The sequence below is a fragment of the Phacochoerus africanus genome, chromosome 6 (assembly GCF_016906955.1).
Source record: "Phacochoerus africanus isolate WHEZ1 chromosome 6, ROS_Pafr_v1, whole genome shotgun sequence".
Lineage (NCBI taxonomy): Eukaryota > Metazoa > Chordata > Mammalia > Artiodactyla > Suidae > Phacochoerus > Phacochoerus africanus.
In genome coordinates this window covers 107,360,484-107,373,991 of record NC_062549.1, presented here as the reverse complement: position 1 = coordinate 107,373,991, position 13,508 = coordinate 107,360,484, and the positions used below count along the sequence as shown (strand labels likewise).

General features: G+C 39.0%; 1 protein-coding gene across 2 annotated transcripts in view; it reads left to right on the top strand.

The window, feature by feature from the left end:
* Positions 1 to 13,508, top strand: part of MAGI3 (membrane associated guanylate kinase, WW and PDZ domain containing 3) — a 239,671-nt gene that overhangs the window by 155,005 nt on the left and 71,158 nt on the right. For both annotated transcript variants that reach the window (XM_047784968.1, XM_047784969.1), the window contains exons 4-6: positions 1,385 to 1,594; positions 7,030 to 7,204; positions 11,414 to 11,493. In XM_047784968.1, the coding sequence (XP_047640924.1) occupies positions 1,385 to 1,594; positions 7,030 to 7,204; positions 11,414 to 11,493 (465 nt within the window). The remainder of the gene's footprint in view (positions 1 to 1,384; positions 1,595 to 7,029; positions 7,205 to 11,413; positions 11,494 to 13,508) is intronic.

Here is a 13,508-nt window from a genome sequence, read left to right as displayed (position 1 = left end):
CTTTGCCATTGGTCCTTGCTTTTCTTGTGGACCAGAACCATTTGTAGAGATGCTCTTAGTCTGTTTTAATATGATTTTTTTGCTTCCGTTGGCATGACCAGAGTAACTCCATTTCAAACATGGATTTGGAAGCAAGGGAGTAAATTGGTAGGGAGAGGCCGAAAAGTATTATTAGTTAGACTTCATTTTTTATCTTGACTATTTTAATGACAATTACTGCCCAAAGTCAAAACCGAAGAATCCATTTTAATATTGTTCCCCAGCAAAGCGTGCACGACTTAAGGCAAACCGTGCACGACTTAAGGCAAACCGTGTTATTTATAGATTTGCCTCAGTGATACGGTAAACGACCTATGCTTTTCTTTTTTTCATCTAGGAAAAGTAAAACATTACATACACCATTAATTTACCGTATGTGAACAAACATCCTAATGACGTCCTTAAGAGCCAAGGAATTTAATTAGGAGATGTGATTTTCAAAAATAATAAAAGAAGATCATGAGTATTGGACTCCCTGTCTATCTTAATATAACATCAGCATGGAGATGGATAAAAGGTTAAACCAAGAACCACAACTGTTAATGCAGATTAAACCCAGTGAGCACTTTTCCATTGTCTGTGGCTGCCTACTGGGGACTGTGTGGCAAATTGAGAAGATATTCAATTGTTTTCTTTCTATTCTGCGACATTCATTTTTAGTGCAAAAATTACTGATTTTTAAGACTTAACATATTAAAGTATTTCTTGCTTGCCTGAGAGTAAGCCAACATTGAATTATGCTAATAAAGCCTCTATTTGTTCACTAGATTGTCTGATAAAATAATATAATTTAAATGCTCAGAAAAACTTTTAAAAATTACTTTTATACATGCAGGCTGCATTTCAAAACAGACTGGTTGGTTCTTAGCTTTCTCCTTTGCCTGCGTGTTTCCTTATTTCACCAAAATAGTTCATTATGTTACACACCGGAACAAAATTATTTGAATTAGTTTTTTCCTCCTTTACTCCCACTTTTTATGCCAATTAGTCTTGCATGAGAACATTGATGCATTTAAATTCACAAATTAGGCACTAATATAGAACCCATGCAAAGCAAGCCCTGTAGGAATAAATAACCTACACACTTAAAAGTCAACTTCCTGGCTTTAGTACAATTAGTCTTAAAATGTTAGATAATATATGATGGAGGGCACTTGAGATATCCACTCCTCCTGGTCATTCTACTGCCTCCTCTCCCAAGAAAAGGTGCTTTGGCCTTCTTTTGGCCAATGGTGGGTATGAAAAAAACCCTAAGATACACGGCAGAGACATACACTAGATCACATTGTTCTGACTCTCAACTCAACATTAGTACTTTCAGCTGCGGTTATTTTGTTCACTTCAGGAAACTTCTATGGAACTCCCAAGCCTCCAGCGGAGCCCAGCCCTTTCCAGCCAGATCCGGTTGATCAGGTCCTCTTTGATAATGAGTTTGACACAGAATCCCAAAGAAAACGAACTACATCTGTCAGCAAGATGGAAAGAATGGACAGCTCTCTTCCCGAGGAGGAAGAAGATGAAGACAAGGAAGCTGTTAATGGCAGTGGAAATGCAGGTTTGTGAACAGATGAACAATTTCTGACTGATTCTCTGGGTTGTAATATGACACTGAATTGAAAGCAGTACAATTTTTTACAAAGCATATGCAGAGAAAGGCGTGGGATTCTAAGTTGTTGTTTTTTTTCTTTTTGTAAGGTTTTGTGTGAAGCAAAGTGTGTCTCTTGTTGGCCATTTTGTAAGCTGAAGTGAGGTGCCCCAAGTGGCAGTTTTGATAAATCAATTATACTATGGTATGTCATTTGTATGAATATAATATGCCATTACCCTGCTGCTTAAGAGATGTGAGATCTATTTCTGATGCTTAAATATTGGAATCTTATTGGCCTAAGTCCTGCTTTATAGAATATGAATGAAATACAGCCTTCAACCAAAACAAAATACAGATATTTGGAAATAAGCTAGTAAAAATTATATGAATGATCTGTTAGCAGTATTTTGAGTTTAAATTCTAAATCACTCAAAAAAATTTTCCAAAACCACCAAAAATTTTGTGGTGGAGAATCTTCTTTAGAGGACCCCTAAAGAAGGTAGTGATTACTTAGGAAATTCTTGTAACCTCTAATTAAGAGTATAAGTAGGAAACCATAGACTCATAGCAAAACTGATTTCAGGGGCATTTATTATAATATCTCCATTCAAAACATTAGATTTATAAGGGCTGGAATTCTTGCTTGTTTTGTTCATTGTTGGATTCCTTGAACCATAAACAGTGCATGGCATATACTAGAAACTAAAAAAATAATCGTATTGGCACCCAGTAATGAATGAATTTGCTTATATCCTCAAATTTGCTGAATCCATTACCATATCATTTTCCAAAACATCCTGATATTTTCCTTCATGAGTTATTAAAATTTGCAGTATATATTATATCTATTATTTTAATGCATTTACCACTTGCATCCCCCTCAAGTGTGAGTCCTGTTTAATGGTCCCAACATCTCACATTGTTATATCATATGTATGTTTAATGAATTACACCAATGTATTTTGGTGAAAACAGCTCTAAAAAGGGTTAAGTAAATCCACATCTAATTGATGATGCTGATGTCAGCTTTGCTCTTCCATAAAATTACATGTATTAACAATTTTAATGCTTAAGACTGGGATTAGAGACCATGACTCTGTCTGAATATGGGAATTTATATGTTGTTAATTTGAAGGAAAAGAAAACGCTCTTATTTTTTTACTTCTAATGCAGAGCCTTTCAGTAACCACTGCAGTTCCCCTAGAGATAAACTTAACTGTCAACTCCATAGTTTATGCTTGCCATGTGAGCCAGTTGTTAAACCAGATGTTACATACTCTTTGATGCTAACATTTAAAGGGAGTGTAAGAGTTCCCGTTGTGGCGCAGCGGAAACGAATCCAACTAGGAACCCTGAGGTTGCGGGTTCAATCCCTGGCCTTACTCAGTGGGTTAATGATCCGGCATTGCCGTGAGCTGTGGTGTAGGTCGCAGACGAGGCTTGGATCCTGCGTTGCTGTGGCTCTAGCATAGACCGGCGGCTACAGCTCCAATTAGACCCCTAGCCTGGGAACCTCCATATGCCTCGGATGCGACCCTAAGAGGACAAAAGACAAAAAAAAAGGGGGGTATCCAAGAGTGTGTGGGAGGCAGTTTGTATATTCCCTCTTGTGTGAGGGTATCATAAAACACTTCCATTGGATTGTATATCTCTTTGAAACAGAAAATAAAAGCCCTTGGTCTTTTCTGAATCAGTACTAACCACAGTTGTTAACTTATTCAAAGTTGCTTTGTGTATTGCTTTGGGGGACAAAAATCCCTGCCTTGAAAAATCAGATAATCGTTGGGGAATGGAGGTAGGAGAGGCTAGATAGAAGTTTATTTGTATATACTAATATGTACATTATTTTATATCTTGCTGAGAATTAACATAAGAATGGTAATGTGTCCCAATAGGATGATATATGTTAGGCAGTAATGCTAAATTTTTTTTCCAGGAGGTGGTATTAGATAAACAACATTTTCAAGTCATTGGCTGCTCAGCAAACTCCTTTATGCAGTCTCTTGAAACTATCCCGAAAAATATAATAGCTCTTATAGTTGTTTCTGCTTTTCTCCAGTCTATTTGTATTCCAAGAATGTAAATCCCTCTCAGATTGGTTTATACAATGGGTGTCTTTTTAATTTCTCTCACTTTTTCTTCATAAAGAATAAATCATGTGTTTCATTCACATTGTTCATTCAACAAATATTTATTGAGTACCTGCTAGGCTACCGAGTGCCTTGGTATTATTCTAAAAGCTAGGAATGAAGCAGTGAACAAAGCAGACAGAAACCCCTGTCTTTGTGAGTCTTACCTTCTGGTGGGAGAGACAGAATTATCCACCATAAAAAAATAACATATAGTATGTTCGATGGTGCTAAAGGGGAAAAGCAGAGGAGGAAAAGGATTAAAAAGTAGCAGTGGCCAAAGTTGGCACCTTTAGACAGAGTGAGGTCAGAAAAAATCTCACTGAGAAGAGGACGTTGAAAGAAGTGAGGGGAGGAAGCTCAAAATATCTTGGTAAAGAACATTCCAGCCAAAGGGAATTATAAGTACAAAAGCCCTGAGGTGGGAGCTTGCCTGGATTATTCACAGAGCAAGGAAAGCAATGTCATCAGGCAGATGATGATGGGGGGAAGGGTGGGGCAGAAGTCAGTCTGTAGGGCCTTAGAGGTCATTGGAAGAATTTTGCTTTTTATTCTGAGATGAGAAGCCATTCTATGGTTTTTAGAAGAGTACTGTGATAAAACATGTTTTATGAGGTTCACTCTGGCTACTGTATTACGAATAGGCAGTAGGAGGGCATGAGCATAAACAGGGACACTAGTTAGGTTATTATGGTAATTTAAGTGAAAAATGGTGGCATAGGCCCATTGAAAGCATGAAAGGTAAGAAGTGGCCTGAGCCAATAATACTTGTCAACAGACTGGATATGAGGTTTGAGAGCAAAGTCAGAGGTCATTCCAAGGGTTTTAGTGTCTAGAAGAATGGAATTGCAGGTATTGATATGAGAAGGGTTTTAAGAGGAGTCCGTTTGGGGTGGGAAAGAGAGCTCAGGCCAGCATATTTAAGTTTGAGATGTTCATTAGCATCCAAATGGAAAGGTCGTGTTTGAAGTTGGATTTAAAAGGCTCTGGTCTGGTCTGAAGGTACACATTTGGACACCATCATCATACAGCTTGTATAGCAATGACGCTGAGTGAGATCACCAGGAGAGTGAGTGTAGAAAAGGTCCAAGGATTGAACCCTGAGAAGGCACTCGAGTATATGGGGATCAGGCAGACTGAGAAGAGCCAGTGAGATAGGAGCGCCAGGAGAGTACAGTGTCCTGGACGCCAGGGGAAGAGAGTATTTCAGAAAAGAGTGATTCACCTCCCCACATCCGATGCTCCTGATAGCGCGAGTAAGATGGACACTGAGCCTTGGTCGTTGGATTTAGCCGCGTGGCGATGATTGGTGACCTGGATAAGAAGAGTTTTATTGATGAGCAATCCGAAGCCTTGTTGGAGTGAGTTCAAGATAAATGGAAGAGGGGACGTGGAGGTAGCAAGTATCAACTCTTTCAAGGAGGTTTGGTATAAAAGGGAGAGAAATGAGATGCTCGCTGGAGGGGAAAGAGAATTACTTCATTTCCTCTTAAAGAATGGGGAAATGATTTGTTTTCGTGGAGATGGTATGATCTACCAGGTAAGACAGACTGGTGATGAGAGACAGAGGGGACACTAGAGGCAAGAGGGAGTGGGGATATCTGCTAGAAGCAGACCGTTCTTCATAGTAACAGAAGGTGGAATAGGTGGACACAGTTGCTGTGTAGATATGATGGTGGGAATTTGCGGAAATTCTCTTCGGCTTGCTTCTGTTTTCTCCGAATCAAGGTCACGAAATGAGATTAGGGATAAGGCGAAAGTAGACGATTTAAGGAGAAAGAAGGTATAAAATACTTATCTTGGAGAGTCAGGGTGAATGGACTAAAGAAATGTCCCATGGCTGTCGTACATCATTATAATGCACTCTCGAGGTTAGTGATCATAAGTTAAACGTGAACTCGTTTGTGTTTCCTGCATTCAGCTACATATATTGGCAAAGAGTAGGCGGAGAGTAAGATTTAAGCAGAGTTCTAGTTCAGCCAGGCAAGTGTGATGAGGGCCGGGGCAAAGGAATCAGAAGCACCTACAGAGGAATGATTATAGTGGTTGATTGTGGGTACGTTAGGTACGTAGGGCAATGAGGCGATGGCAGGGGCATGGATGGGGTGAGAAACAGTGAAAGGCAGTAACTAGTAGGTTCAGTGGGTTACAGAACTTGGTTGGATAAATAAATGATGGTTGGAGTGAAAGTACTATGAGGAGTAACATATAATGGGATCTACGGCCCTTTCTAAGATTCTCTGATTCCGAGGCATTGCCTGCAGTTTGAAGTTACTACAGTCATGTTATCTTTAAAGTTCTAGAAACAAGTTCTAAGTGTAGGAATTGTGAGCTCCCTAGAGGGGAACCAAATTTTAAAATTCTTAACCTATATTGTGGACTTTGGGACTCTAAAAGGATTTTAATATTACCAACAGAGAATTATGTTTCACAATAGGAAGTCTACTGGGTTTAATTTTTTTTAATTAGTATTTTTTTGAAGGCCTATGTTAAGTGTGTGCAAGTAGGCTTGACAGAACAGTTAAGAGCGCAGACAGCTTAAATTCACATCCTGGCTTTGCTGTTTATTAGCTGTGTAACCTTGACGAAATTAACTTCACCTTGCTGTGCTTTAGTTTTCTTATCTATGAAATGGCAGTAATAGCAGTATATACTCACAAGGTTGCTGTGAAGATGATGAGTTAAGATGTGTAAAGTCCTCAAAATAGAGCCTGGTGCATAAAAGGGCAGGATAAAGGCTGGTGTGGCTGTTGTCATAGATATGATATCAATTGGTACATATTTAGTATATAGAGAATTGGTTCTAGTGTTGTTTTTTGCTTCTTTCCCAAACTAGCATCAGAGGTGCTGCACAGGGTTAATGTCACTTAGCAAATGAAAAAAGTCAGTATGTGGGAGTTCCCATTATGACTCAGCGATAATGAACCCGGCCAGTATCCATGATGACATTACTCAGTGGATTAAGGAGCCAGTGTTGCCCTGAGCTGTGATGTAGGTCCCAGACTCGGCTTGAATCTGGCATGGCTGTGGCCTAGGCTGGCAGCTACAGCTCTGATTCGACCCCTATCCTGGGAACTTCCATATGCCATGGGTGCAGCCCGAAAAAGCAGAAAAAAAGACAAAAGTCAGTATGCTGCTTTGTTTTTTTCAAAAATTAAAACAGGATGTAGACAGACAAGGAAATTTGCAATATATATTTGGCATTTTGTTAGAAATAGCACTGTTTGAAGAGAATGTAACTTTACTTTTCACTCTCAAATGTTCAAAAAACAGAAAACCGAGAGAGGCACTCTGAGGCATCTGATTGGATGAAGACCGTCCCGAGTTACAACCAAACAAACAGTTCCATGGACTTTAGAAATTACATGATGAGAGATGAGAATCTGGAACCACTGCCAAAAAACTGGGAAATGGCCTACACTGACACAGGAATGATCTACTTCATTGAGTAAGCAAGTGTCTGAGTCTTTTCTGATGTGCCCTGTCACTGTGAGACTTGCCTAAATTTTCTCAACCCCATTTCACAAGGCTTCCGTTTCTTTTTTCTTTCTTTAAAAATACTGTTCATACAAGCTATGATACATTCTTGATCTGACTATTTCCCTGGATGGTATTTCATTTTGATTTGGATAAAGTCACAGGGTACTTGACCTCTGCTTTGATTAAAAACTGGAGGATTAAAAACAGATTTATCAGGAAAAATACAAGGAATAAAGGGTATTTTGCTTTGCTTTTTTTAAAAAAACCTTTTGGATAGATTGTTCAAATGAGCATTTCACAAATTACTGTCATTTGGAAGGGACCCATATTTATTAAATGAGCTAAATATTTTCAGACCTAGAGTTTGGAATTGATGTATTCAGGCGATCTAGTTAAATAATATAGGAGGAAAACGTCACTGATACTTAGAGCAATTGGTACAATATAAATTCCCCCAAAATAAAATTATTCTGTGGAAAAGCACTATTAATGTAATACCATGTGTATTTGCTCACCCTAAAATTTTATATTGTTTGCACCTGAGTACAAATATTATACAAATAATTTTGCAAATATACTATAAAATAGAAAGTATTTTTATATTCCCATGTAGTTATAATTCTCTTTAAGGTGATTTGCCCAGAGGTAGAATATGAATGTAGTAAAGTAATAGAATATAATAATTAAATAATAATCAAAATATCGAGGGCTGGACCTACACTCAAAAAAATATATACATACTCAGAAAGGAATCAGGGGTAGGAGACTTGAACTTGTTTCCTCAATTGGTCCCAAATTCCACAATCTTCCCATAGAGTGAATATCTTGCTGTACAAGTGTGATTCTAGTGTTTAAAAGATGTGGATTTTGGAGTTGCCATCGTGGCGCAGCGGAAACAAATCCGACTAGGAACCCTGAGGTTGCGGGTTCGATCCCTGGCCTCACCCAGTGGGTTAAGGATCTGATGTCGCTGTGTGCTGTGGTGTAGGTTGCAGACGCGGCTTGGATCTGAAGTTGCTGGGCTGTGGTGTAGGCCGGCGGCTACAGTTCCAATTCGACCCCTAGCCTGGGAACCTCCATGTGCCGTGGGTGCGGCCCTAAAAAGACCAAAGACAAAAAAAAAATAAAAGATGTGAATTTTATATACATGGTGTTCTTTTTACCATATATGGTACCTTATTGATTACATTATATATTTATGTACACACTAATGGCCGGGATTATACAAAACAAAATCAGGTGAGCTCTAATTTAAGGGGCCTTTTAAGGGTAATTTAGACTTTTGACTTTAATGCTGACTTTAGAACTAAATCCCCAGGTAAGATGTAGAGTCACTACAAGAGGCTAAGGTGTCTCTAGAAGCACATTATGAGACACTGAAGCTGACAGTCCTTCACCCTGCAAACAGAGATAAAGTTAGTAAATTCTGGAAGCAGAGGGGAGAATTTGTAAAAGAAATGTTTTTATAGGTGAACATTATTAAAATGTATTAAAGGCTGGAAGTTCCCACTGTGGCTCAGCAGGTTAAGAACCTGACTAGTATCCATGAGGATGTGTGTTTGACCCCTGACTTTGCTCAGTGGGGTTAAGGATCTGGTGTTGCCGCAAGCTGCAGTGTAGATTGCAGATGTGGCTCGGATCTGGCATTGCTGTTGCCGTGGTGTAGGCCAACAGGTGCAGCTCTGATTCGACCTCTAGTCTGGGAACTTCGATATGCCTCATGTGCAGCCCTAAAAAGGAAAAAAAAAAAATGTATTAAATGCCTAAATGTGTGATCTGAAACTAAAAAAATTCCTGAAAGAAGACAGGGGAAAAGCTTCATGACGTTGAATTTGGTAAGGACTTCTTAGATATGATAGCAAACAAAAGCAAAAAAAGGCAAATGGGACTACATCAAACTTTAAAACTAATGTGCAGCAAAAGGAAACAATCAGCAGAGTGAAAGTGCCATCTATGGAACAGAAGATACGTGCAAACCATGTATCTGATAAGTGGTTAATATCCAGAATATAGTTGAATCATACTATGTGCTGCTTGATCAAGCTCTCTTGCTTGCTGTAGCTAATGTGTTTAGTCTTGTGTTACTGCTGCCATTAGATCATGAATCTGTAAAAAATATTAATATAGGTCTATAGTCTTTAGCTATTTTGTTCTGCGTATAGACTCCATCGGCATTTCTTTACCTTGGGAAATAACGAGTGAAATCCTAGCAGATTGCACACATCTGCTAATTTAGCAGTAACAGTTTTGGGTCTTCGGAACTAAAGTCAAGCATTATTTCTCAAGTAGCAACTTTGAATTTGGTTTAGCTAGATATGTCCATGTTGGTTTGTATTATTTTTCTCACACCCTGTATGCTCCTGGGCTTTAGAGTCCTGATCATTTTCATTTTGCCAAGATTGCTTTAACTGGTTTTAGTCTGGGGAGATTATCTTTTTGACAGAAGGGATAACACAGACTTTCTAGAAACAATCCCAATTTCTCTTGCTTAGATTATGCATTATTCAGCATTCCAGAAAAGGAATAGAAGATGTGATTAATTCCTTGAAACCGTTGGCTTCCTTTCCCAAGAGTGGTCAATGTAGAGGTTAGTGAGTTAATCTCAGACTGAAATCACCAGGAAAAGATGATACATTCACATTGTTATTCTCAGACTGATCTGATAGTAACTTTACATTTTGTTGCACCTTTTAGTCACTTTGCATCCTTCCTATACATTTTCCTCCATGATATTTTCTTTCTTTAATATCCTCATACTACTTGTTGTTTTTTTTTTTCTTTTTTAGGGCTGTACCCACAGCATATGGAGCTTCCCGGGCTAGGGGTCCAATTGGAGCTGCAGCTCCTGGTCTGCACCGTAGCCACAGGAATGCCAGATCCAATCCGCATCTGCAACTTACACCACAACTCATGGCACTGCCAGATCCTTAACCCACTCAGCGAGGCCAGAGATCAAACCTGCGTCCTCAGGGATACCAGTCAGATTCGTTTCCACTGAGCCATGATGCGAACTCATCATCATATCCTCATATTTCAGATACTTAAACACTGTCTACTCAGCAGCGTGATAGCTTTATCTTAGCTTTATTATTTGCTGCATGGTGACCTGCCCTGATGCTAACTGATTATGACCCATAGTGAAATTAAACACACACTGCTCTTTGGAAGCATTTGAGGCCTACTTCATGTAAAGGAGTGAGGGGGATTTTTGTTGTCTTTCTAGGACTGCACCTGCAGCATAGAGAGGTTCCCGGACTAGGGGTCTAATCGGAGCTTTAGCCACCGGCCTACGCCAGAGCCACAGGAATGCCAGACCCAAGCCACATCTGCGACCTACACCACAGCTCATTGCAACGCCGGATCCTTGACCCACTGATCGAGCCCAGGAATCAAACCCGCAACCTCATGGTTCCTGGTCGGATTCGTTTCCACTGCGTCATGACAGGAACTCCAGGGGGATCTCTTTGATGTACCTTTTTCTTCCTGTTAAAATATATCGTCCATACTGATGAAAACTTAATTTTGTAGAGTTGATTTTTACTAAATCCATCATTATTACTTGCATGTTGCGGAAACAGACACTTTCTATTTTATTTAACTCTTTTTTTTTTTTTTTAAATTGATTGGAGTATAGTTGACTTCTAATGCTGTATTAGATTCTAACTCTTATTTGAAAGAGTCCCATTGAGGGCAGAGGCTCTGATGGCTTCTTCTTCTCTATCTTCCCAGCCCCCAGCCCAATGTCCACACATCAAAGGCACTTAAGAAATGTAATGTTCTTTGAAGGAAAGGAGGAAGGAATTCAGCCAGCAAGTAAGCAGGATTTTCAGGGCAGCTTTTTTGGCCAAGATAATGCACAGTATGGGGCCATGTGCCCAGCCTTTGAAACACTTTTGACTCCTTACATCAGCATCTGTTGTTATGCACTTGGCACTGTATGCCTTCTTTAGAGTCTTCATTCTCAAATTAGTGCCTCTGGCATTACCTTTCCTTTGTGGCAGTTTTGAAGTAGCAGACTGAGAAGAAGAGGACTGTTGAATCAGAAGTATACAAATGAAGCCCAGAGGAGATAAATGTTCAAACATCATATCCCTTTTTGTCACTTTTCATCCTTGCTTTTGAAATACCTTTCTCCCTCTTTATTTCACTGTTTCTAATTGAAATCTTTGTTCTCCAGCCACAATACCAAGACAACCACCTGGTTGGATCCTCGCCTTTGTAAGAAAGCCAAAGCCCCTGAAGACTGTGAAGATGGAGGTAGAGATTCAGAATTTTTTTCTACCATATCTCTTCTCTTTGTCCCTTCTTGTTGTTCTTGATTAGCAAATGAATTGTACGAAACCCTAAACAAACCGTAATGCGCAAAAGCACTTGAGCAGTGGGTGGGTGTCATAATCAGCTAATTCTGGTCATTGTGTCATTACATCTAATTTTATGAGATTTTATTTCTCTTTCTTGAGAAGTATGCAATTAAATCCTCTTTAGAAAATCCTAATAAAAATGAATGGACCATTTTTCACATTTGTTTTAAAGGCAAACTTTTAAAATTCTGAATAAATATTTTAGTAAGTTAGGTATATTCTCAACCACAGGGTAGCCTCAACATGACTGCTAATCCCTCAAAAAATATATTTAACTTAGTGTCAATAGGATAGATGTGCCAGTATCTATAATCCTTAGCCATTTTAAGCTACAGTAGAACTCAGCAGTAGAGTCTCTGATGTACCTCCCACCCCACACACAATTTTTGTTGCTTATTAGAAAAATTATTTCTCTAAGAATACTTAGATAATAATGTTTGTCTGTCTTGTATATTATAGGTTCTGTTTAATATGTAGTCTTACAAATAAGTGTAGAATTTACCCCAACCAAAATATTTGCTATGTGTGTCGAATTATAGTGTAGCTGGGCATAATTTGTGTTCATTTTGTATCACTTATCAGAAATTATTCACCTAGGTTTAGTAAAAATGAGATTAGAATGAGATTCAGGTAGCCCTATAGCTTGAATTCCAATCTATGAGAAAAATTTAAGTAGAATTCACACGTATTTTGTTCAAGATTACAAGTTAAGAATTTTCCTAGAAATAAACAATTGAAAAATGAAATATTTAAAATATTTTGTAATGATATGAAAAATTAAACACTTTGGAGCAAATCTGAAAGATGTGCAAGTCCACTACCCTAAAAATTTAAAAACATCACTGGAAGAAATTAATGAAGACTTAAAATTACTGAAGCAATACCCTATGTTCATTGACATACTATGTTGATAGGATGACTCATATTGCCAGTGATCACTTCCCTAACTTGATATCTAGATTCAATACAATCCCAATCAAAATTCTAAAAGTCTGTTTTTAAGAAACTGACAACCTGATTCTAAAACATATATGGAACTAGAAAGGCTCTAGTTAGCAAAACATCCTTTAAAAAGGACAAAGGTAAAGGCCTTAGGCTCCCAGATTTGAAGACTTCCTGAGCTGCAGCATTCAAGAGTGAGTGTCTGTAGGAAAGACAAATGGATCAGTGGGACAAGATAAAAGGATCCAGGAATCGATGCATACATATGTGATCACTTCATTTGCAGTCAAGGTGCCAAGTCCATTCAGTGAGGGGAGGAAAGTCTCTAGCAGATGGTGATGGGACAACTTAAGGAGAAATGAACTTCAACTATGCCCTCACTCCGTATACAAAAATTGATTTCAGATAGCTAGAACCCTAAAGCTTTTAGAATAAAACTTAGGACAGTATCTTCATAACTTTGAGATTCATAAAGATGGGGGCAAAATAGTAACCGTTGTACATTGCTGGGAAGAATGTAGACTAGCACAACTGCTTTGAATGAGAGTTTGGCAGTTTCTTAAAAGGTTAAATATAAATTTACAATACCGGAGTTCCTGGTGTGGCTCAGTGGTTAACGAATCCGACTAGGAACCATGAGGTTGCAGGTTTGATCCCTGGCCTTGCTCAGTGGGTTAAGGATCCAGCGTTGCTGTGAGCTGTGGTGTAGGTCGCAGACGCGGCTTGGATCGCTCGTCGATGTGCCTGTGGCGTAGGCCGGCGGCTACGGTTCCGATTGGCCCCCTAGCCTGGGAACCTCCATATGCCATGGGTGCGGCCCTAAAAAGACAAAAGACGAAAATAAATAAATAAATAACTTACAATACGGAGAGTTCCCTGGTGGTCTAGTGCTTAGGACTCAGTGCTTTTACCACTGTGGTCTGGTTTCAGTCCCTGGTATGGGAAGTGAGATTCCACATCAAGTCACTA